Source organism: Felis catus, chromosome B1 (assembly GCF_018350175.1).
Source record: "Felis catus isolate Fca126 chromosome B1, F.catus_Fca126_mat1.0, whole genome shotgun sequence".
Lineage (NCBI taxonomy): Eukaryota > Metazoa > Chordata > Mammalia > Carnivora > Felidae > Felis > Felis catus.
This window is the reverse complement of record NC_058371.1, coordinates 116,526,422-116,549,692: the sequence shown is the minus strand read 5'-3', so window position 1 is coordinate 116,549,692 and position 23,271 is coordinate 116,526,422. Positions and strand designations below refer to the sequence as shown.

General features: G+C 39.7%; 1 protein-coding gene across 6 annotated transcripts in view; it reads left to right on the top strand.

The window, feature by feature from the left end:
- The window catches only part of NPNT (nephronectin), an 82,274-nt gene extending 74,144 nt beyond the window's left edge, over positions 1 to 8,130 (top strand). For 5 of the 6 annotated variants that reach the window (XM_011281810.4, XM_011281808.4, XM_011281809.4 and 2 more), the window contains 2 exons: positions 3,650 to 3,906; positions 5,272 to 6,112. In XM_011281810.4, coding sequence (XP_011280112.3) covers positions 3,650 to 3,906; positions 5,272 to 5,382 — 368 coding nt within the window. In that variant the 3' untranslated portion in view covers positions 5,383 to 6,112. Of the gene's footprint in view, positions 1 to 3,649; positions 3,907 to 5,271; positions 6,113 to 6,737 lie in introns of those variants that run through there. The other variant, XM_019829143.3, reaches the window with a different exon arrangement.
- The last annotated feature ends 15,141 nt before the right edge of the window (positions 8,131 to 23,271 follow it).

Sequence of the window (23,271 nt, the reverse complement as noted above, 5' to 3'; positions counted from 1 at the left end):
ACTATTTTTTTTTTAAGTTTGAGAGAGAGCACGTGCACGCAGGGGAGGGGCAGAGAGAGGGGGTTAGAGAGAATTCTAAGGCCCCCACACTGTCCGTGTGAATCCCGATGGGGCTCTTGATCCCACAAACGGTGAGATCACAACCTGAGCCAAAAATCAAGAGCGGGACACTTACCTGACTGAGCCACCCAGCTGCCCCTAAATTATTTTTATCCTTGCCAAATTTAAATGTGACAAGGCCTCCCCTTTTAATTTGACTTTCTCTTATAGGAAAAGATGGTCAACTTTTCACAGGATTTAAGTAATTTTTTTTCTATGATGCCCTTTGTTTTGTGCATGTTTGATTTGTAAAGCTCTTCAGATAAAATGGGAACTTGGTTCTTTTTATGTTTTTCAGATTTTTTTTTTTGCTCATCTTACTGTTTTGTGCTATTTTTATCCTAAAAGTAAAAATTTGGAGGGCGTTTGCTATGACGAGCACGGGTGTAAGTGATGAATCACTAAAGTCTACTCCTGAAACTAATACTGTATGTTAACTAACTAGAATTTAAATAAAAACTTGAAATTATAAAAAAAAACTTTTAAATAAAAATTTGAAACTTAAATGTTCTTCACGAAGAAACTGGCTAAATTATTAATGGCATGCTTGGAGCTATGAAGAATGTCTATTTGTTGACAGAAAAATGGCTAATATATTTCATGAAAAAAAGGAAGTTACCACACTGGGAAAATGTTTATACTCATGTGCATTAGCATTCATCTATCTCCATAGGACAATGTTCAGAAGTTAAAATGTTAGTAATTATCTCTGGCTTTTGGGATCGTGGCTTATTTAAATTTTCTCTATGCTTTTGTACTTCTGTTTTTCCTATAGTGGGCATTACTGTATTACTTCTGTTTAAAAAACAAAAAATTGGAGTGCCTGGGTGGCTCAGTCGGTTAAGTGTCTGACTTTGGCTCAGGTCACGATATCACCGTTTTTGAGTTCTAGCCCTGCATGGGGCTCTGTGCTGACAGCTCAAAGCCTGGAGCCTACTTCAGATTCTGTGTCTCCCCCTCTCTCTACCCCTCCCCTGCTCACGCTCTGTGTCTCTCTCAATAATAAACGTTAAAATTTTTTTTAAAAAACAAAAAATTAAGCCCTTTGTATTTGAGAGGTAAATCCCAGCAAACTGTAATGATCTTAGTTGTCTAGCTGGGCTGGTTTCTCAGCAAGGCCATGATGTATAAGTAAAACTGCCAAACTCCCCCTCATTTTCTTTTGGCCACACAATTAATAGGTAAGGTAATGGACATTATGTTGTTGTCTTTGTAAATTGAAGTTGTAAAGGCACAAACCAGTGTAGAGTTACAAATAAGTACATTCAAATTTTATCGCCTAACTTTCTGGCAAGTTCTGCAGTATTTATTGTTTCTCAAAAAAAAAAAAAAAACACTTTCGATACTATAACGCTTTAAACTGAAACCATGAAAGTGTCTAATATAGTTTTATATTTAAACCAGTATTTTGGAATCAGAAGTGAAATTTTTATCTAATAGGTAACTTGTTTGAAGCACGAGATCCATTTTTCCCTTAGCTACCACCGCACCCTGGTAACATTTCCTTTTAAAAAGGGAAAGAATCCTTTAACGTAAAACAAAAACCTGGTTCCCCCAGAGCAACCCTATAGAGGAAGAGCAGTGGTGGCCTCGCTCACCGCTCACCGTGATTTACGCTGTAGCTTTAAATACCTGCGCAAAAGGACTAGTTGACTCTCGTCAGGATGTTGTGGTTTGCCTGCAGTGTCTGGCATAGAGATATTAGCGAACATTCCACAGGGTCTTAAGGTAATCCTTGTTTTCTTAAAACTTGCAGGTTAACTGTAATAACCTTATATCTTAGTCTTAACCCAAATACCTGTGATGATTCAAAGCTGACTTACGGGGAGACATGTAAGCCCCAGCTAAATGTTTTGGCCCCAAATATTGTTTGGATTAATTTGGCAAGGCACAGGGACAGGAGGAAAAGAAATATGTGTGTGTTCGCTGAGTCAAGTACATGCCTCAAGGACCTATTTCCCCTCAGGTTTTTGCTGTGTTCTTGGAATATCATTTATTCAACACATGACCTCAAAGCCCTACCATGTGGCAGGAATGTAAAATGGGGTGGTTTGGGGGAAAGGTTGGTCCTGACATCAACGAGTTCACGGTCTGCTGGGGGACAGAAACCCGTAAACCAGGGATTTCAGTCTGAGAGCAGCAGGCGCTGCATAGGAGGCCAGGCAGTTCTGAGCGCAAAGTGTTTCCCTGCCCCTCACTGGCTAGACGACCCCTTGGGTGCCCTCACCTCTCCAAGCCTTAGTTTCTGCAGATGCACAACAAGCCAAATTCATGTTCACTTCAGAGACCAGTTAGCAGGGCTGAAGGTGTTCCCTTTAAAGAGCCTGGCACCGGGAAGTATATGCTAGTCGCCTATTTGGTCCTTTGAATGCTCAGAGGGAACTTAGTAGAGCAGTCACTTGAAGAATAGGACATCCCCCAAATAATCTTGTCTTACACAGATTAAGCATAAGAAAGGATGGTTTATCTTTTAACTGAGAAATAAGTAGTGTCTCTACCAAAACAGGTACATGTGGTCAGCATTCCAACCACATATTTCTTACGGACAAATCAGTGCTGAAACACAGGGTTGTTTTTCAGTTGGCTGTAATAAAACAGCTGGTGGGGGTATGTCATTTGTATATGGACTGTTTCCAAATACTACTTGCAACTTTCCCTCTCTTGGGAAGCAATATCCTCCCACTTCACTGCTCCTTAAACTACCCGCCCCCCACTATTGTGGTTACTCTAACAATAGGGGGAAGCAAACTCTGTAGCCCTAGGGATCTGAGGACATCATCAGACTGATTTGTCCAAATTGAAAGTGCTTATTAATTTGTGTACATGTAAATGTAATAAACATTCTATATATTATGTATCCTGTTACAGATTTGCTTTGATATAAACATGTCTTAAGCTACTTACCTACAAAAAAAAATTGATGCTCCAGGAAGATGTAGAGGTTTCCAGAACACCTCTGCATCTTCCTGGGATTCGACGTACTCCCATGTAAGAAAAACAGCAAAACTGACCTTTGCAAAGGACCCTTCTTGCTTTAGAGATTAAAAAAAAAAAAAAAGTGGAGAGAAGAGAGAATAAACAGATCCAGTGCCCCTTTAGATCACCGTCTGCTCTGCTGCCTGGAGGTTAATTATCCACATAGAAAATTCTCCCTGACAATTTAGAGTCAGCCAGCCAGCCAGCTTGACAACATAATCAGTCGCTGGTGAGGATCAGGAGATGGGGAGCTTGTGTCTCCCCGTGTATGTCTGCTCATACTCAGCAGGAAATATTCATGGTGTTAGGATTACTAATTATCTATCGTGTCCTTGACATAATTTGTACTCTCCAGGAGCCAAGTATTTTCTGTAAACACAAACCATAGAATTTAAAGTAGGCATAGAAATAAGATCCCCCTCCCCACCCCCGCAAATGTGGAATTCCGTACAAGGGACTATCCCAGTTTGCAGTTTCTGCAAAGTAAATCTTACTTAAGTTTCGCCATCCATGCTGTCTGTGCTAGAAAGGGATGTCGGCACGTACACACACAGCCCTGCTTTTCCCATTCCAGGTGGACAATATCTGACAGTCTCGGGAGCCAAAGGCCCAGGGGGAAAAGCCGCTCGCTTGGTGCTACCTCTCGGCCACCTCATGCATTCAGGGGACCTGTGCCTGTCGTTCAGGCACAAGGTGACTGGGCTGCACTCCGGCACGCTCCAGGTGTTTGTGAGAAAACACGGTGCCCACGGAGCAGCCCTGTGGGGAAGAAATGGTGGCCGTGGCTGGAGGCACACACAGATCACCTTGCGAGGGGCTGACGTCAAGAGCGTAAGTAGAACCGCGAAGGAGGCAGAGCCTGGGAAGTTTTCCTTTCAGAGGAGAACTGTAGGATCTGAATCTGGAGCAGCCTTGTTCTCTTCATTAATTCAGGCACAAAGCTTTGCTTTTCTGGGTATGAGAGCTCCGTTCATTCATTGCCTCTTCCTTTAATCCCTTTTGCTGCTGCTTATGTTCTTCCTTGCAACCTCTGATCACTGCCACTCTCCCCCCAGCAGCCTTGGTGAAAATCCCCTATTTTTAGTGAAGAAAATTCAGGAATCGAAAAGGAAAAAAAAAAGTTAACAGCAACTTGAAAGGGCAGAGGGGGTGAGCTTAACTGTTGCTGCTTTTCCTTTTTCTTCAACTCCTTTATTTTTCAGAGTTACCCTAAAGTGTTTCTTTTTTCTTTTTTGAAGTATTTCTTTAAAGTCTTTTTTTTTTCCCCCTTTGCCTCAGAGATCATAGTTAAACAGACTTGGGTGGGAACCCAGAACAATATGCTTGGGAAGTCCTATTCAGGAGAGGATGTGGGAAAAGCTTTGATTGAGTATGTAAGTTTTATCTTAAGTAATCAAGGCACAGGTGGCAGTAAGATGCACGATAGCATCCCGCCGAAATAATGTTTTTGGAGGAGCATCTTTATGCTCCTATTCATAAACCTTGCTATTAGGAGATTATGCATAGGTGACCACAGATATAGTTTCGAGAAACTATGTTAAAAGGGATAGACTCCATTTATATAAGCTTTTATCAGTCTTAGATTTATTGTACTCTTTGAAAAAAAGTGTAACATTGTCTGGAAAAAAAAAGGCATTTCAAATCCTAGCACAGGAAGGTTTCTGTTTTTAAAAAAGCAAGGATGATCTACAGAAGATAAAATACAAGAAAGTTTTTGTTCTTTACGTAGGTAAAACAACACTGTGATTTCAGTGTGGTGTTTGGTCTGAGTCCATTTTAGGCCAACAAAGTCAGCCTAACCCAAGGAGGAAATAGCAAACGTCCACGATAGGCGGCATGATTATGATCTTCCAGAGTTTTGGCTCTTATTTCTACATCTTTATGTCTGTCTCATTTACTTCTGTCCTTGGTAATCTTTCACAAAGTGTCCGCTTCATAAACATTCCTAAACTGAAGTAGTCTGTCATTCAGAATGGCTTTTTAAAGAGTGACATGTGTCTGATTAACAGTTTACTCATGATTTCAGTTTCTACCAAAAGGCAAGCCTCAGGTGACCCTGGCTATGTTCTAGTCTTTCCTTCTGTCGAGTAAGTTTACTGTTTGGTTTTGGGGGAACGTTTGCCTTTATTTTGTGAAACGAATGGGCATTGGGAAGGGGCAGAGGAGGCTTGACTGGTGTGTGCATTCTCTCCCTAGGTCATCTTCAGAGGTGAAAAAAGGCGTGGCCACACTGGGGAGATTGGATTGGATGATGTGAGCCTGAGAAAAGGCCACTGCTCTGAAGAACGCGAGCAACTCCCGAACTAGCAATGAACTCCCCCTGTGGCTCTTTTCTTTTTCCAATCTTCACCTCCTGTCCTCTCCTCCCTCTTATCAGGCCTAGGAGAAGAATGGGTCAGTGGGTCAAGAGAAAGTCTGGTGGGTGACCCACACCTTGCTGGCCTGCTTTTGTGCAATTCCAGTGAATAGTGACACCCTCCTTGGAATATAGGGGGCACCTGTAGACACATCCAAGCCAGCTTTCGGTGTTGCTTTCCATCCTGTGTCTTTTTTGGGAAGGGCCCTGGCATGTGACCTGTGCCATCGTTCCTTCTGGTTACAGGTGTTCCTAGTAGCAAACCATGGGAGAAGTTTTCAAAGGAAATCTGTGCAAATGGCCATTCTGTTATCTGTTCAGTGTTGTACCATGAGTAGTATTGACTTCCCCTAAGAGACGTTGTACAATGTGCTTGTGAAATTGGTTTCTCCCCTTGGCTTGTTAGCTCTGGCCTGACCTGAACTCTGACTTTTACTGCCATTCACTTTATAAAAGAAGGGTGTGTAACTTATCAAGATGCATTTATTCTCGTTATCTGTATTTTTCTTTTAAAGACATGACGTAGAATGGACACGTAATCCCTCGTTAGTAGTATTGTGTTTCGTGTAAATGTGCTATTGATATTAAGTAGTTACGTGTTCCTAATATATACAGACTCTAGTTGCAAGGGAAAAGGCAGCTTGCGAGCTCTTGAATTAAAAAATACCCGGTGAAATGTCATCCAGTTCCATGACCTTATTTTGGCAGCAAGAGAAAATTGGAAGAGATGTCAGGTGTGGTGGTGGAGGGATGAATTTTTTCATGGCCTTGAGTTTGATCACGATACAGGATAGCGAACCATTCATGTGGACAAGAAGCTGAAGTTTACATCTAAAACTCTCACTGTTCCAGGGTATACTTTAAAACCAACAGTTTTTACCATAATAACATGGCTCTCTTTGGTAATCGGTAAAACATGTTGTAAAAGTTCTGGTTGTTTCAGAGAAAAGATCCTGTTTATGGAAGGGTGAGGTGAAGTGTGGGGGAAGCTCCGTTGGGACAGATTTTCATACAGGTTTTAGATCCGCGTACATGGAGGCAGGTCTAGCTCCTAACGTATGTGCCATCTTGTCAGAAGGGGTCAGGGAGCAGGTCCTGTGCCTGGACGCATTGATGTGTTGGAATGGGACTCACGCACACGTTAGAGCAATAAAATCTGGGAACCCCCCCCCCCAACCACATTTCCTCCCTGCCGATTTTACCTATATATGAAAAAAATACCAAACTTTTAAAAGGCAACTTAGTCCTGAGGCTTTTACTTCATTCCTGATTAAGTAATCAAAATATTCTCTGCTGTTTTTGCCAGGAATCACAAAGATGATTAAAGGGTTGGAAAAAAAGATCTATGATGAAAAATTAAAGGAACTGGGATTATCCAGCGTGGAGAAGAGAAGACTGAGGGGCAAACCATTGCTGGTTTTCAAGTGTATGAATGGTTGGTACAGAGAGGATGGTGACCAGCTGTTCTCCATATGCGCTAAGAATAGAACAAGAGGAAACAGGCCTAGACCGGAGTGTGAGGGGGCATTTCCTGGCAGGGACAATTGTTAAATTAGAATCCTTTGTTAAAAAAAAAAAAAGTTAATCTCTCTCCCTCTCCTCTTTCTTCTCCCTCTCCCTGTCTCTCTTCTTTCTCTCCCTCTCTTTTCTCTTTCTCCCTCACCCTCTTCAAAGGTTTAAAAATAGATAAAAATGTGTTTATTTAAGATGGTTAAAGATGTTCTTACATCAAGATAGAGTGACAGATTACAGAATCTTCCAAAAGCTGTTTTGATCCTATTACTAGGTAATGAAAATCTTCGGAACTTAGTCATTTGGATGAGGCCAAGGTCTAATTTAGGCATTTACCTCTAAGCCTCCTAATGGAGGAGAATCAGAAGGGAGAAAAACCCATCAAATGGTGAGCTCACTGAAAGATCTCTCCCTTTATGGCAAACCTAACAGGAATAAAACAGTAAAATATCTGTCCATCATACTCTTTTAAGAATATTGTTTTTTGGTTTTGGTTTTGGTTTTTTTTTTCCCTATCTCAATGATGTCCTAATGTGGTAGGGTTCATTTCTTTTTTTGGTAAAAGTATAACCCTTTCACCTGTTCAGTGGATAATAGTTCAGGTTTTTAAAGAGACCATAGCAAGGAACAGAGGCTAGAGAGTTGTGTTTTTTTTTTTAATCTGGTGCATTCTCTCTGCAATGTATGTGACAAATTGGCCACTGATAGAGAGTGCTATGCTATGCTCAACACCAGTTTCAGGATCCTTGCTTCACCCAGCCGCTATAATTCAGTTTCATTTGTCAATGGGAATCTCCCAAGTTCCACAAATTTACCTATTTTTCCAAAAACAAAAATTACCAACAGAGTATCTTTAGTCATTTCACTTGGTGAAGGCAGGATGGGAGCAGGGATGTAAATCTGTGAGCCTTTGAATAGGGGCCAGATGGTATGGCTTTAGATCCATTTTTAGTGATTCATTTCCTTTGTGGTCATTTAACTGCACAAGTGAAGAGGAAAGGGGGAAATAATTGAAAATGTCACTTTTAGGTGCCAATAATGGATTGCACTAAACTGACAGAAGTTATCCAAAGTACTGTATAACATCTTGTTTATTATTTAATGTTTTCTAAAGTGAAAAATGTTAGTGGTTTTCCAAACAGCCAAATAAAAATAATTCTTTGTAAATAAAAGCACTGTTAATGATACCTATTGTCTGTTATTGTTTGAGTTTTGTTTTTAGTTGGGAGAATACTGGAGTAGTCTGAGGTTTCACGAAGGCCATCTATCGTAGAACCCCTCTTACTGCTTGGAAGTGACCCACATCGGGATACTTTCTAGGCGATGAAATAGGAGACCCTCTTCATCAGCACCCACAGGGCACATCATACCTTAGCAAATTGCTTTAGTTACATTCCCTTGTATCTCACTTCAACATTAGCCTCAAGTCCTTTTATAGGAAGGCAGGATAAACTAGAATATATCAATATATAGGAATTAGAAGTAAAAAGCCTTTTTTTTTTTTCTAGTGTTGGTTTTGTTAGTTTCTGGTAGTTTACTCGTATTCCAATAACCTTTCCTGATGGAGAAAACAACTATAAGGAAACAAAACTAAGGACATCATTCAGGATTAAAAGTTTTCCTGACAAGGTAATGAACCCCCATCCTGGCACTGCAAACTGTAATGAGGGATAGTCCTGGGGGCCCCTCAACAAATTCCCCTGTTGCAGGACAAAGAGGAAAATCTGGCGTTTAAAAGAGCCACTAGCAGGGGTGCCCAGGTGGCTCAGTCAGTTGAAGCATCTGGCTCTTGATTTCAGCTCAGGTCTTGATCTCCTAGTCTGTGGGATCGAGCCCCAGGTCAGGCTCTGCACAGACAACACAGAGCCTGCTTGGGATTCTCAATCTCCCTCTCTCTGCCCCTCCCCTGTTTGTGCTCGCTTGCTCTCTGTCTCTCTCAAAATAAACTTAAAGAGCAATTAGTATACAAAAGATCCAGCCCTAGACGAGGATGTGGAGAAGAGGGAACCCTCTGAAACTATTGGTGGGAATGCAAAATGGTGCAGCCGCTCTGGAAAACAGTATGGAGCTTCCTCAGAAAGTTAAAAATAGAACTACCCTATGATCCAGCAATTGCACTACTAGGTTATTTACCCAAAGAATACAAAAGTACTAACTTGAAGGGATACATGCACCCTAATATTTATAGCAGCATTATCAACAATAGCCAAATTATGGAAAGAGCCCAAATGTTTATAGACAAATGAGTGGATGAAGATGTGGTATGTATATACAATGGAATATTATTCAGCCATAAAAGAATGAACTCTTGGTACTTGCAATGACATGGATAGAGCTAGACTGTATGATGCTAAGTGAAATAGAGAAAGACAAATACCATATGACTTTAGTCATAGGTGGAATTTAAGAAAAACCATGGGGGGAAAAGGAGGAGGTGGGGGGAGGGAATGGATGAAATAGGTGCTGGGGATTAAGGAGGGCACTTGTGATGAGCACTGGGTGATGTATGGAAACATTGAATCACTAAGTTGTACACCCAAAACTATTGCACTGTATATTAACTAACTAGAACTCAAATAAAAACAAAAGAAAAATAACAAAAGATCCAGCCTTAGAAAGCTGTCAAGTGGTGGGAGAACTACTGAAAGTCTCCCCAGGTCAGAGGGGCAGGTCAGGGCATGGCTAACATTCCTCATTCACATTGATAGCATGAATGAATGCAGTCCAGTGCCCAAGCCAGCTTACCACCTCAGGGGCCCTGTGCCCCTAGCCCACACCAGCCCCAGCAGTCCCACTGAGGCAGCCCTAGCACAGCACACACCGGGACACCCCTGGTCAGCATTCACTACAGCCCCAGCTGTTTCACCAAAGTAACAGGCAAAATGTACCCCAGGATACTCCAGACCCATACAGCATTGGCCCCAGACCACTTGCTAGGATGGCTCTATGCATTGAGCACTCCAAGACCCTGTACCCCATACTTTACCTCAGCTCCAGCTGCTCAGGCAGGGAGCTCTCTCTGCAAAAAGCCTCAGGACACACTGGCTTGTACCCACTTCAGGTTCAGCCGTCCTGCCAGGGAACCCTCTGTGTGGAGAGCCCTGGGACTTCCCCCAGCCCATGACTTCAGCTCTGGCCATCCCACCAGGGCAGCTCCAGCACAAAGTGCCCGGGGACCCCCAGCCCATGCCAGCCACAGTTCAAGCCAGCCAAACTTGCCAAGCATATACAGTCTACACAGAGAATGACCATACACAAACCATTCCTTCAAGTTTAGAAGTAGCTATTCTGCCTAACTTCTAGAAACAAACACAGAAAGTCAAGCAAAATGTAGAGATAGAGAAATATGCTCCAAATGAAAAAACAAGACACCCCCCCACCACACACACACCGCTCATGCTCTCTCAAAAACAAACGTTTAAAAAATTTTTAAGTGCAGAGCCTGTTTGAGATTCTCTCTCTCCTTCTCTGCCTTTCTCCTGCTCACACTTTCTCTGTGTCTCTCAAGATAAACTTATAAAAAAGAAGGCAGAGACAAATACCGCGATTCCATTTATATGTATACTCTAGAAAACAAGTGAATAAACAAACCAAAAGCAGAATCGGACTCGTAAATACAGAGAAGTGATGGTTGCCAGAGGAAATGTGGGGATGGGCAAAGTGGGTGAAGGGGAGTGGGAGATACAGACTCCCAATCATGAAATGAAGAAGTGGAGATAAAATTACTGAATGTGGAATATAGGCAATGGTATTCTAATAGTGTTGTATGGTGACAGATGGTAGGTATATTGTGATGAGCATAGCATAGGATATAGAATTGTCAAATCATTGTTGTATACCTGAAACTAATGTAACGTTGTGTTTCAACTATACTTGTCTTAAAAAAAAAAATCAGCAAAAAATTCATTCTGCAGAATTATCAAAAATGTGCCCAATGACTTCTTTCTTTCCAATATGCAGAGAACCCTTATCAGCTGAGGAACTCAAATTTTAGATTAGTACATACTTTAGCAAAAGGGAAAGAAAAACGACAGTTTCCTTGTCTCAGAGATATTTCCTTATTTCAGAGATCCTTCCTAATCATCCCTAGGAGATCCAAAAATATCTCAGGTCTTCTGAGTAGGTTAACTAAGAAGATAAACCTCTTGCAAAACCTATTTGAGGTGAGGGTTGGAGGAAGCAGGTAAGTATGAGATTCCAGGGTCCACTTCACTGATTTTCTGGACAGATTTGATAGCACTTAACTATGTGTGTGACTGTGGTGTACAACAGGAAGCAGACTTCCCCTATGGGTTTGTAATCTAGAGACGAAGATGGACATTTATCAAGTCATGTATAATAAATGCAAAACTACTATTCTGAAAAGTAGTATATGGTGCCTTGAAGGCTCTGAAAACACGGTGGGTTCCAGGACTTTTGGCCCACCACTTTTTAAACTCCGATGTGCGTGGGAATCACCTAAAGATCTTATTGAAATGCAGCTTCTGATTCAGTGATCTGGAGTGGGGCTTGAGATTCTGTACTTCTAACCATCTCAAAAGGTGATGGTCACTAAGTTCCAGGGTCCCATTTGAGTAAGAAGGACTTAATGATAATACACTGAGGGACCTGGGGCCTCTATCTCTGTTAACATTAACTGTTAGAAGGACTAAAGTTCCACGGTTGCAAGATCTACATTCACAAAAATTTAGTAAATTCCAGTGCCTTTTTTCTTTGAAGAAACTTTTGGGTCTCAATAAATAGAGAATATCAATAAATAGACGGCATTTTAAAAGAACATAAATTCTGAATATAATAAGTACTATTACTAAAATGAAAAATTCACTAAGATATTCAACAGCAGATCTGAGCTCACAGGAGAAACAGTCAACGTGAAAAGAGATCACTTGAGATTATCCATTCTGTGGAACAGAAGGATAAAGTTTCAATAAGGAGAAAACTAGACTTAAGATCAACAAGGAAATAGAAGACTTGAAAAATTCTGTCAACCAACCAGACCTAACATGGATCTATAGAACGCTCTGCCCAACAACACAAGAATATACATTTTTCTCAGGTGCATAGAGATGTTGACAGACTATAAGTTAGGCCATAAAACAGTATCAGTAAGTATAAAAGTACTGAAATTATACAAAATATGTCATTCAACCACAATGGAATGAAATTAGTAACAGAGGGAAATTTGGGAAACTCACAAATATATGGAAATTAAATAACATGCTCATAATCAATGGCTAAAAGAAGAAATCATGGAAAAAGTATTTTCAGATTAATAAAAATGAAAATACAATGTGCCCAAACTTATGGAATACAGCTAAAACACTGCTTAAATGCTTATATTATAAAAGAAGAAAGTGAAATCAATAATATAAACCTCAACCTTATAAAAGTAGAAAAAAGAGCAAATTGAATCACAATATGTAGAAGAAAGGAAATAAAGATTTGGACATTTGAAAAAATGAACAGAAAAATAATATAGAAAATGAATGTAACTAAAAGTGGATTCTTTGATGAAGAAAATTGATAAGTATCTAGCTAGACTGAACAAGAAAAAAGGACTTAATAAAAAAATCAAAATGAGAGGGGACATTATCACTAACCTTACAGAAATAGAAAGGATTATAATACTCTGCACAATTTTATACCAACAAATAAGATAACCTAGTTATATGGACAGAGTCTTGGACACAAACTACTGAAACTGAGTCAAGAAGAAATAAATAGAAAACCTGAACATACCAATTGCAAGTAAATAGATTGAACTTATAATTACAAATTTTCCACAACAGAAAGCCAATGCCCAGATAGCTTCAATGGTGAAGTCTACCAAATGTTTAAGAAGAATTAAAATCAAGTTTTTATAAACTCTTAAATAATTGGGAAAAGAAACACTCCTCAACTCATTCTATAAGACCAGTTTAAAAAAAAAAACCAGTTTGGAGATTATTGACATTGTAACAATATTAAGTCTTACCTTTCATGAACATGGGATACAACAAAGGCAGTAGTCAGAGGGACTTATAGCAGTAAATATTTTAAAAGATCTCACCAGTAAGTGTTATGTATTAAAAAACAACAGTAAATATTTTAAAAGATCCCAAGTCAATTGACATGAAGAAACTAAAGGGGTGCCTGCATGGCTCAGTCTGTTGAGCATCCAACTCTTGGTTTCAGCTCAGGTCATGATCTCACAGTTGTGAGTTAAAGCCTCACATCAGACTCTGTGCTGGTAGTGCAGAGCCTGCTTGGTATTCTCTCTCCCTCTCTCTTTCTCTGCCCCTTCCTAGTTCATGCTCTCTCTCTCAAAATAAATAAATAAACATTAAGGAAAGGAAACTGAATTTACATGAAGAAGCTAGAAAAATAAGTTCAAATAAAACCCAAAACTAGCAGAAGGAAAATAAAGATTGAAGCAAAGCTATATAAAATATAAGAGAAAAACAACACACAGCATCAACAAATAAAAAACTTAAAAAAAAAAACCCACAAAATTTAAGAACAGTTAGCTAGACTAACGAAAAAAAAGAGAGAAGACACAAACAACTAAAATCAGAAATTAAAGTGGGACATCATACCAAATTGACGGAAATAAAGAGGATAAGAGAATACTATAAACAATTGTATGCCAACAAATTAGAACTGAAATGAAATGGACAAATTTCTACAAACAAATTACCAAAAAGAACTCAAGAAAATAAAATCTCAACAGACATATGACAAGTAAAGAGACTGAAGTAATAATCAAAACCTCACAAAAAAAAATTTAAAGAATTTAAAATTAAAATTTAAATTTAAATTTATGTCAATTAAAAGAATTGACATAAAATCTTCTCAAAGTCCCCAAGAAATAAAAATGAGGGAACACTTTCTAACTCATTCTATGAGGCCAGTATTATTCTGATACCAAAACTAGATAAAGACATCATGAAAAAAATATATAGACTGATACCCCTTCTAAATACAGGTACAAATATCCTTGACAAAATACTAGTGAATCAAAACCAATAGCACATTAAAAACATTATACAATTATACACCATGACAGGGATTTATGCCAGGAATGCAAAGGTGGTTTAAAAAAAAAAAATCAATCATTCAACATTTTGCTGGATATTCTAGCTAAAGCAATTAGATAATAAATAAAAAGTATTGAGGGGCATGTGGGTGGCTCAGTCAGTTAAGCATGCGACTTTTGGCTCAGGTCATGATCTCACAGCTTCTGAGTTTGAGCCCCACATCAGGCTCTGCACTGACAGCTCAGAAACATATGACAAGTAAAGCCTGCTTCAGATTCTGTGTCTCCCTCTTTCTCTGCCCCTCTCCCTCTTGTGTTTTCTCTCCTCTCTCTCTCTCTCTCAAAAAAAAAAAAAAACAGTATTGAAAAGGAAGAAATAAAACATACTATATTTGTAGATGACATGATCCTCTGTATAGAAAACCCTGTGCATCTACGGAAAAGCTACTAAAGCTAGTAAATGAATTCAGCAAAGTTGCAGGCCACAAGATCAACACTGAAAAATCAGTAGATTTTTTAGGCATCAACAATGAACAATATGAAAGGAAAATTAAAACAATTTCATTTTCAATAGCATCCAAAAGAAGAAAATAAAAATAAATTTAACCAAGGAGATAAAAGACTTGTATACTGGAAAGTACAAAACATTGCTGAAAGAATATAAGACCTAAATAAAGAGAAAGGTGTCCTAGGTTTATGGACTAAAAGGTGCAATATTGTTAAGATGGAAATGCTACCAAAAGTGATCTATGTATTCAGTGCAATCTCTATCACAATTCCAATGATTTTTTTTTTTTAAGAAATTGGAACAACAATGCTCAAATTGATAGAAAATTTAAAGGAACCCTGAATAAGCAAAGTGATCCTAAATACATATTTGGAAGATTCATACTTCCCATTTTCAAAACTTACTACAAAGCTACGTGTGGTACTGGCATAAGGACAGACATATGGACTAATGGAAGAAAATTGAGAGTCCAGAAGTAAACCCATAGCAATGGTTAACCACTTTTTAATCAGGGCTCCAAGACCATTCAATGGGGAATGAATAGCCTCTTCAAACAAATGGTACTGGGACAACTGGATATCCACATGCAAAAGAATGAAATTGGATTCATACCTCATACCATTAAAAAAAATTAACTAAAAATTGATCAAGCCCTAAATGTCAGAGCTAAAACCATAAGACTCAGAAGAAAATATGCAGGTAAATTTTCATGACCTTCAGATGTGGCAATAGATTCTTAGCTATGACAGTAAAAGTATGAGCAATGAAATAAAAAGTAGATTAAATGAACTCCATGAATATTAAAACATTTTGTACATTAAAAGACATAACCACGAGAGTGAAAAGACAACCCATAAAATGGAGAAGATATTTGCTAATTGTTTATCTTATAAGGGTTTAGTATCCAGAATATGTAAAGAACTTTTATAATTCACCAAGACAAACAACCCAATTAGAAAATGGGAAATGGATTTGAATAGACATTTCTTAAAAAAAAAAAATCCATTTGAATATCAATAATATGCACATGAAAAAAAATGCTCAGCATAATTAATCTTTTGGTATTCTGAGACACCAGCAGGGTGTCCAAGAATTCAACTTAATTCTGATGCTACCTACCCAGAGAATACATCAGATTCCACAGGTTAAGTGTTCAGTCTTACAAGACTGCCCTCCCAACCTCACTTCTGACACAAGTTGTAAACCCAGGCTCTTTACCTGTGTTTCTGACCAACTGGCTACAAATTAGAGGTTCTCACAACTTCCTCTTGAGGTTTGATTAATTTGCTAGAGTAGATCACAGAACTCAGAGAAACATTTTACTTACTAGTTCACCAGGTCATTATAAAAGGATACAATTCAAAAACAACTAGTTGGCAGAAATGCAAAGGCAAGGTGTAGGAAAAGGGTGTGGAGTTTCTTGGTCCTCCCTCTCCAGGCTTTCCAACGCCCCCCCTCCCCAGCCCCCACAGCACCTCCCTGTGGTCACCAACCTGGAAGCTCTCCAAATCAAGTACTTTTGAGTTTTTATGAAGACTCCATTACATGGCCATGACCTATTAAATCATTGGCCATTGGTGACCATTTCAACTTCCAGCCCCTTTCCCCTCCCTGGAGATCAGGGAGAGGAGACTGAACAACTTTCCAACCTTCTAATTTCACTGATGGTTCTCCAGGCAACCAGCCCCTATCCTTAGACGGGGTCCCAAAGTCATCTCATTAACATAACAAAAGACATCTTTATCACTCTCATTACTTGGGAAACTTCAAGTGTTTTAGGTCTGTGCCAGAAACAGACTGAAGACTGGATACATATTTATTATAAATCACAATATCACAATTAATCACTAGGGAAATCCACATTAAAACACAACTGATACCACTTCACACCCACTACCTAAGTGATAATAAAGAAAATGGAAAGTTACAAGTGTTAGTGAGGATATAAAGAAGTTGGATATTGCTGGTGAGAATGCAAAATAGTACAACCACTGTGGAAAATGGTTTGGCAATTTCTCAAAAAGTTAAACACATAGAATGACTGCAACCCCAAAATTCCATTCCTAGTATGTACCCAAAATATTGAAAAACAGGTATTTAAACAAATACATGTACAAATTTTCATAGCAGCAATATTCACTAATAGCAGAAGGTGGAAATAGCCATGGTGTTCATCGACAAATAGATAAGCAAATTAGGGTGCATCCATACACAGAATATTATTCAGCTATTAAATGGAATGAAGCACTGTTATACATTCCACAATGTTGATGAACCTCAAAAACATGATGTTAAGTGAGAGAGGTCACACACCAAAGGTCACAGATTCTGTTATTCCACTTATATGAAATATCCAGAATAGGTGAATCAATGGAAACAGAAAGTAAATCGGTGGTTGACAGAGAGGACACAGAGAATAACTGCTTAATGGGTAAAGGATCTCTTTTGGGTGATTAAAAGGTTTTGGAAATAGATGTGGTGGCTGCACGACTCTGAGTGCAGCTGATACAACTGAATTGCTCACTTGCGAATGAGTACTTTTAGGTCAGGTATGTTTCATCTTTTTTTTTTTTTTTAATGTTTATTTATTTTTGAGAAAGAGAGAGTCAGAGCAAGAGCAAGGGAGTGGCAGAGAGAGAGGGAGACATAGAATCCAAAGCAGGCTCCAGGCTCCAAACCCACGCACATGAGATCATGACCTGAGCCGAAGTCAGACGCTCAATGACTGAGCCACCCAGGCTCCCGTCATCTTTTTTTTTTTTTTTTAAGTGTATTTTTATTTTTGAGAGAGAGAGAGAACACATGTGGGTGGGGCAGAGAGAGAGAGAGAGAGACAGAGGATCTGGAGCAGGCTCCACGCTGCCAGCACAGAGCCGGATGAGAGGCTTGAACTCACCAACTGTAAGATCATGACCTGAGCTGAAGCCAGACACTTAACCGACTGAGCCACCCAGGTGCCAAGGTGTGTTTCATCTTAATAAAATATTTCTTTTAATGTTCAAATAATGTATCAGGGGGGGAAAAAAAGGAGAAAGAACAATAAACAGATGAGACAAATAGAGAACAAAGAGCAAGATGATAAATTTAAACCAAACTTAACGATAATCATTATATATAGTCTAAATACCCCAATTAAAAAGAAGAAATTGTCGGATTAGATAAAAAAGCAAGAGTGAATTATATGCTGCCTATAAGACACACATAAGAAACAAAACAAAGCAAAATTTATGGGTGTGGAATATTTAAATCTGCTAACCGGATACAGAACATTGCTTTGTCTAGCAAATGGCAGGGCCTTCAGAATAAGGAAGTCTTAATTGAGGGCACTTAAATAAAGCTGAGGCAGTGATCCAGGAAGCCTGTATTTTAGAAGACAGAGGCACATTCATGAATTGGGGATAATTTATTAGATATGATTTTCAGGGCTCCAGGATGCAGAAACCTGAAAACAACTTGGGATTGCAGTGCAGATTGGTCCCAAGTTGATTTTCTGGGGTTAATTCACTAAAAAATAATAATCGAGCCCTCATTTATAATCTGGAATTCAACTTCAAAGAGCACAGATTACTAGCCTGGAGGCTCTGTTCCACTGTCTCATGCACACATTTTCCAGACCTAACCCCTTCAGATATTCTAGGTTTACCTGCAGACAGTGTTTTTCAGAGGCGTTAAATTATCTAAAGCAGTCGTTCCTAACTGGGGGCAATTTTTACCCTTGGGGGACGTTTTCATAACGCCTAGAAACATTTTTGGTTGTTACAAATTGGGGGTGCTACTTGCATCTAGTGGGTACAGGCCGGGTATGTTGTTAAACATCCTATTGAGCATAGGATGGCTCCATACAACCAAGAATTGTCCGGCCTAGAATGTCAACAGGGCACAGTTGCAAAAGCCTGATCTAAATCAACAATTCCGAATTGAGGACTTCCAAACAGCACTCCCCACAGACCCAGCGGCATCAGTTCTGGGAACACACTAAAATCACAGCTTCTCAGGCTCCAGGTCTGAACAACAGAATCAGAAACTCTGGAGGCAGAGCCCAGCAATCCGTGTTATAACAAGCTCTCCAGGTGATTCTGGTCAGTGTTGGCTTGAGATTAAACTTCCTTACTCTTTCCATTTCCACTCTCTAGAAAGAGTGATTTACATGAGACCAGTCCTCCAATGCTTCCCTACCACTACTAGCTCATTCCTTAACTCTGAACTTCAACATCACTGGTCTACAAAGATTGCTTCCAAAGGTCGCTCATCATTTTGTACATGATTCCATCATTCAGTTCACACATATTGTTACACCAGGCACTTGGCAACGGTGACCACAGCACCCACTGCCTTGAAATCTTCTCCCTTGGCTTCCATGAGCCCCACACTCACTCCCATATTTGCAACCTATTACTGGAAAAACCCAAGGAGCCCCACATTTACCAAGTCCAACTGTATTAATTACAGTACGATATTAATCCTCCCCACACCTTCTCTCTTCTACTGAAGCGTGCTCCCCATTGCCAATCACTGTTTCTCTGAACAAAAGCAATATCTTATGAAGGTCACATTGAAAATATGCCACATTAAAAAAAAAAAAACTTATTTCTATGTATTTGAATCACTGACAAATTTTAATAATCCTGCCTCTGAAATAGATCTTCTGCCTCCATCCCACACCAATCAAAAATGCAAAATTTGGGGGCTCCTGGGTGGCTCAGTCTTTAAGCATCTGACTTCGGCTCAGGTCATGATCTCATGGTTTGTGAGCTTGAGCCCCACATAGGGCTCTCTGATGACAGCATGGAGCCTGCTTGGGATTCTGTCTCCCTTTCTTTCTGTGCCTCCCCTGCTCATGTTCTCTCTTTCCAGATAAATAAATAAAATAAACATTAAAAAAATAGTACTCCTCCCATTTTGTCCCTTTTATAGACAAGAGCCACAAATGCAGACCAGAAGTTTTTCACCTATCTTTTTATATTGTATGTGCTTTTGTAAGCTCATTTAAATCTATTATCAAGTAGCATGATTAAAACAAAACACCAAAACATACCTTGGTTTCTTTGGGGCTGAACTCACTGTCCGAGTACTCTGAAGAGGGGCCACTGGCTGAGAGCAGGAAGTTTGGGATATTTAGGGATAAATAGGGAACATCCTTTCTTACTCTTTTAAATAGAAATCAAATGCATAGCCGTGAGCTGTGCTTTTTAGCCTTGTTTTCCAAAGTATGGTCAGCAGACCAGCTGCAAAAGCTTCACCTGTGCCTTTTTAGAAGCAGAATCATGAGCCCGCCCAAAATCCAATGAAGCAAAATCCACATATAACAGGAGTCCCTAAGTGATTTGTACATGCATTAAGTTTTCTGAAGCTTAAGAGAATAAAGGTTTTCTATAGAGTTTAGCTTTCACCCCCATACAAACCCCTGGAAATATATCTGCCCAGCTTGACTATGCTTTAGAGCAGTGGTTCTCAAAGTGTGGTCCTGGAGCCAGCAGCTTCAGCATAACCAGGGAACTTGGTAGAAATGCAGATTCTCAGGTCCACCCCAGGTCTAGTGAATCAAATGCTAGAGGTGGGGTTTAACAGCCCTGCAGTGATTCTGATGCTGACTAATGTTTGAGAACCACTGTTTTATAGATGGCAGTTCTGGATCACAGAAATTCAGAGGTTCCCTGACTTCCCTAATGGTTTACTGAGTACCCACAGACACCAGCACTGTTGCAGGCAACATCAAATACCTAAAAAGGTTCAACATGGTTTTAGGGCTAATTCATAATTAGGAGAACCTGAGTCGATGTTATTCCACTGGTATTGTGAATCATAACATTTGGGAATACATAGAAAATTTAAAGTTTATGAAGTGTTTTCCATGGTATTTAACTTAATCCTCAGTGCAAAACAAGGATGTAGATATAATTGCCTCCTGCAACAGATGAGGAAACTGTGGATGTGGATGAGGAATCTTTGAGAAAGATTAAGCAAATTTTTAGGGTATATTAACAGGCTGGCTTAGTCTTTGAACCTAAAAGCACCATTGTAAAGAAATCTTCCACCAGCTGTTTGAAAAGTTAACTGAAGAAGTTTCAAACGCTGCTGAAAACTCCAAAGTGTTTTTTACCTTTTGGGGAACAAATTTCAGGGTAATGAATGACTCATAAAAAATAAGATTCACAACTTCCTCTCGAACAGTGCTACAATAGCAAATATATCGAATAGAGAGAGAAAGCAAATGAGGTCAAATGTTCACATCTGGTGAATCTAGGTGAAGGATTTATGAGTTGTTATTGCACAATTTCTGCAACTTTTCTTTAAAATAATTTTTCTTTAAAAATGACATCCCCACAGCTGCCAACATTGTCAGTGTGGTCAAGTAGACGGACACTATACTTCTTTACCTCTCTTTGCATATGTTTTCAGGACTTCGTCAATAGCTTTAAGTATGAAACAACTTACCTCTGCATTGTGAGAGAGCAGGGAATAGAGGGGGAACAAGCAAGATGCATTTACATTCTTTTTCCTTTTGCAGTGAAGCTTAGTCATTTATGCTAATATTCTTTATTGGGGTCAATCATTCACCATCAAAGGGCAATTCTGAGTCGTGATTTTTAATAACATGGTTGTGTTCTGTCTAATCCCAGGCAGAAGACCAGTTTCACCCAGGGATGTCCTGGGGATTTTCAGAGAATCTGGCTTTCAATGTGCTGCTTTGCCCTGGTGCTAGAATTCTCAAACACTTGCCAGTGACTATGTTTGGCTACATGTCAGATATTTCATACACTGTCCTTCTACATCCATACCACTATGCTCATGTTTCACAGCTAGTGTTTCTGAAAGCCTTTTTGATTAAATACTGGATTGGGGAACAATAACTCGAAAGATGTTATTGAGACAAGTAGGAGAACTGATTTAAATAGCAGCATCCATCAAAAATGAATGATTACACTTCCACATGCCCCAAACCCACTCATAAGGAGCCAACAACCCGCCGCACGGCTTGGGTCCTCTTGACTTCTATTCCTGTGTGGACAGCAAGGAAATTATGCTAAGAGCTAACAACTGCAGATTGTTTATGCCTGCCAAATACTTCTGCATTTGCTCTCCCACTTGGCCTCATGATGTATTTGATTCCCTCAGTTGACTGCAGTGCTCCAGTGTAGGTAGTATTACTTTATAAACAAGAAATCTGAGGGTCATCGAGTAACCAAATTTCTGAAAGTTGCTTGGATAGGAGCTACCAGTGCTGTGACTCAACTCCAGGGCTGATCTTTAAAATTCTCTTATCTACTGCAGAGCCAGAGGGGCAAGTCGCAGAGACTCTGCAGGGCCGTGGTGCCGGCCCAGGGGCAGTAAGAGTCTTCAGGGTCTGAGCATCCACTTAGTTGTGGTCAGAGAACTCACTGAACATTTTTTAAGATGGCCAGAATAATAAATGCTGACTGTGGAATATTGAGAAAATTCCAAAAGAAGGGAAAAAGGGAGGAAGGAGGAAGGAATGGAGAGAAGAAAGGAAGACTCCTATCTCAACCTGGAAGTAGACGTCACTGCTACTTTGTTATACAACCTCACAGATTTTCGTCTTATCTGTACCTTTGCTGTCCAAACCTATAAAGGCAAAGGCTTATAATTAACATCGCTTAATGAATAGCTTTCCCTGAAGTGGAACATACTCTTACTACCTTCTGCATAGTATTCTATTGAATGGATAAACCATAAACACTGATTCTCCCGGACTTTGGACTGCCTCTGGAGACCAGCCCTCTAGGGACTCCAGAAGCCTAATTATGCTGCAGGAAATGATTCACAATCCATTTGTAATTGCTGGCCTCTTGCCTTTCTTTCACTTGCTCCACTGAACCATGGAAACATTCCCTGGAGGCTTGGGTTGTAATGCACAAGGTTAGGTTCCCAGAAAAGCCAGACTTGAGTAGTTGGTAGTCCTTTAGAAATACATGTAGGAAAGAAATCGTGTACATTTCCATTACAAACATATAGGAATCTTTCTTTATCCAAAACCATTTCATGTAAAAATAACATGAGAAGGGGCACCTGGGTGGCTTAGTTGGTTGAGCATCTGACTTCCACTCAGGTCACGATCTCACAGTTCGGGAGTTCGCTGTGCTGAAGGCTCAGAGCCTGGAGCCTGCTTCGCATTCTGTGTTTCCCCCTATCTCTCTTTGTCTCTCTCTCTCTCTCAAAAATAAACAAACATTTAAAAAAAACAACAACAATATAAGAAAAAGGGCAACAAAGTTTGCTGCTCCCTCCCAGTTGCTCTGGGGGTGCCTGAAGGGGAATTAGCAGTGGGCGTTAACAGGAGTCCTAGAATTGGGGGGACTGCAGTTCATCTCAGTGGGTTGTTTTTCTAAGTTTTTGGTAATTAAAACATTATCACAGTGGGGCTAAAGTCAAAGTTTAGATGCCATCATGGATAACTCAGCTTTGTTCTGGAAGCTTACCACAGAAGACAAAATGCCTATGAGCCATATAGGAGGTGGGCAATCTGGTAAATTTGTGGCCAGACCAATGTCAATGTTGGAAAAATAACTTGCAATTTTATCCCTAAATAACCGTGCAGTCCTTCTGATGCACAAAACATGGTGTATTATTTTCTACTTTGGGTTTGCTTTAAAATGGCACTTTATTCCAACTGCTACTTAAAACTGCTAAATGTTAGTGACACTTGTGTTGCTTAGAATTAAAGGCTGAGAGAATGCCTCATAAATATCACAAATGTCCAGGGACTTCTGGGTAAACACAAAAACATCTTGCCTTATTGTGCTTGGAAAGGGGTCCATGTTTAGCCTGGACAGTGTTCATTAAATA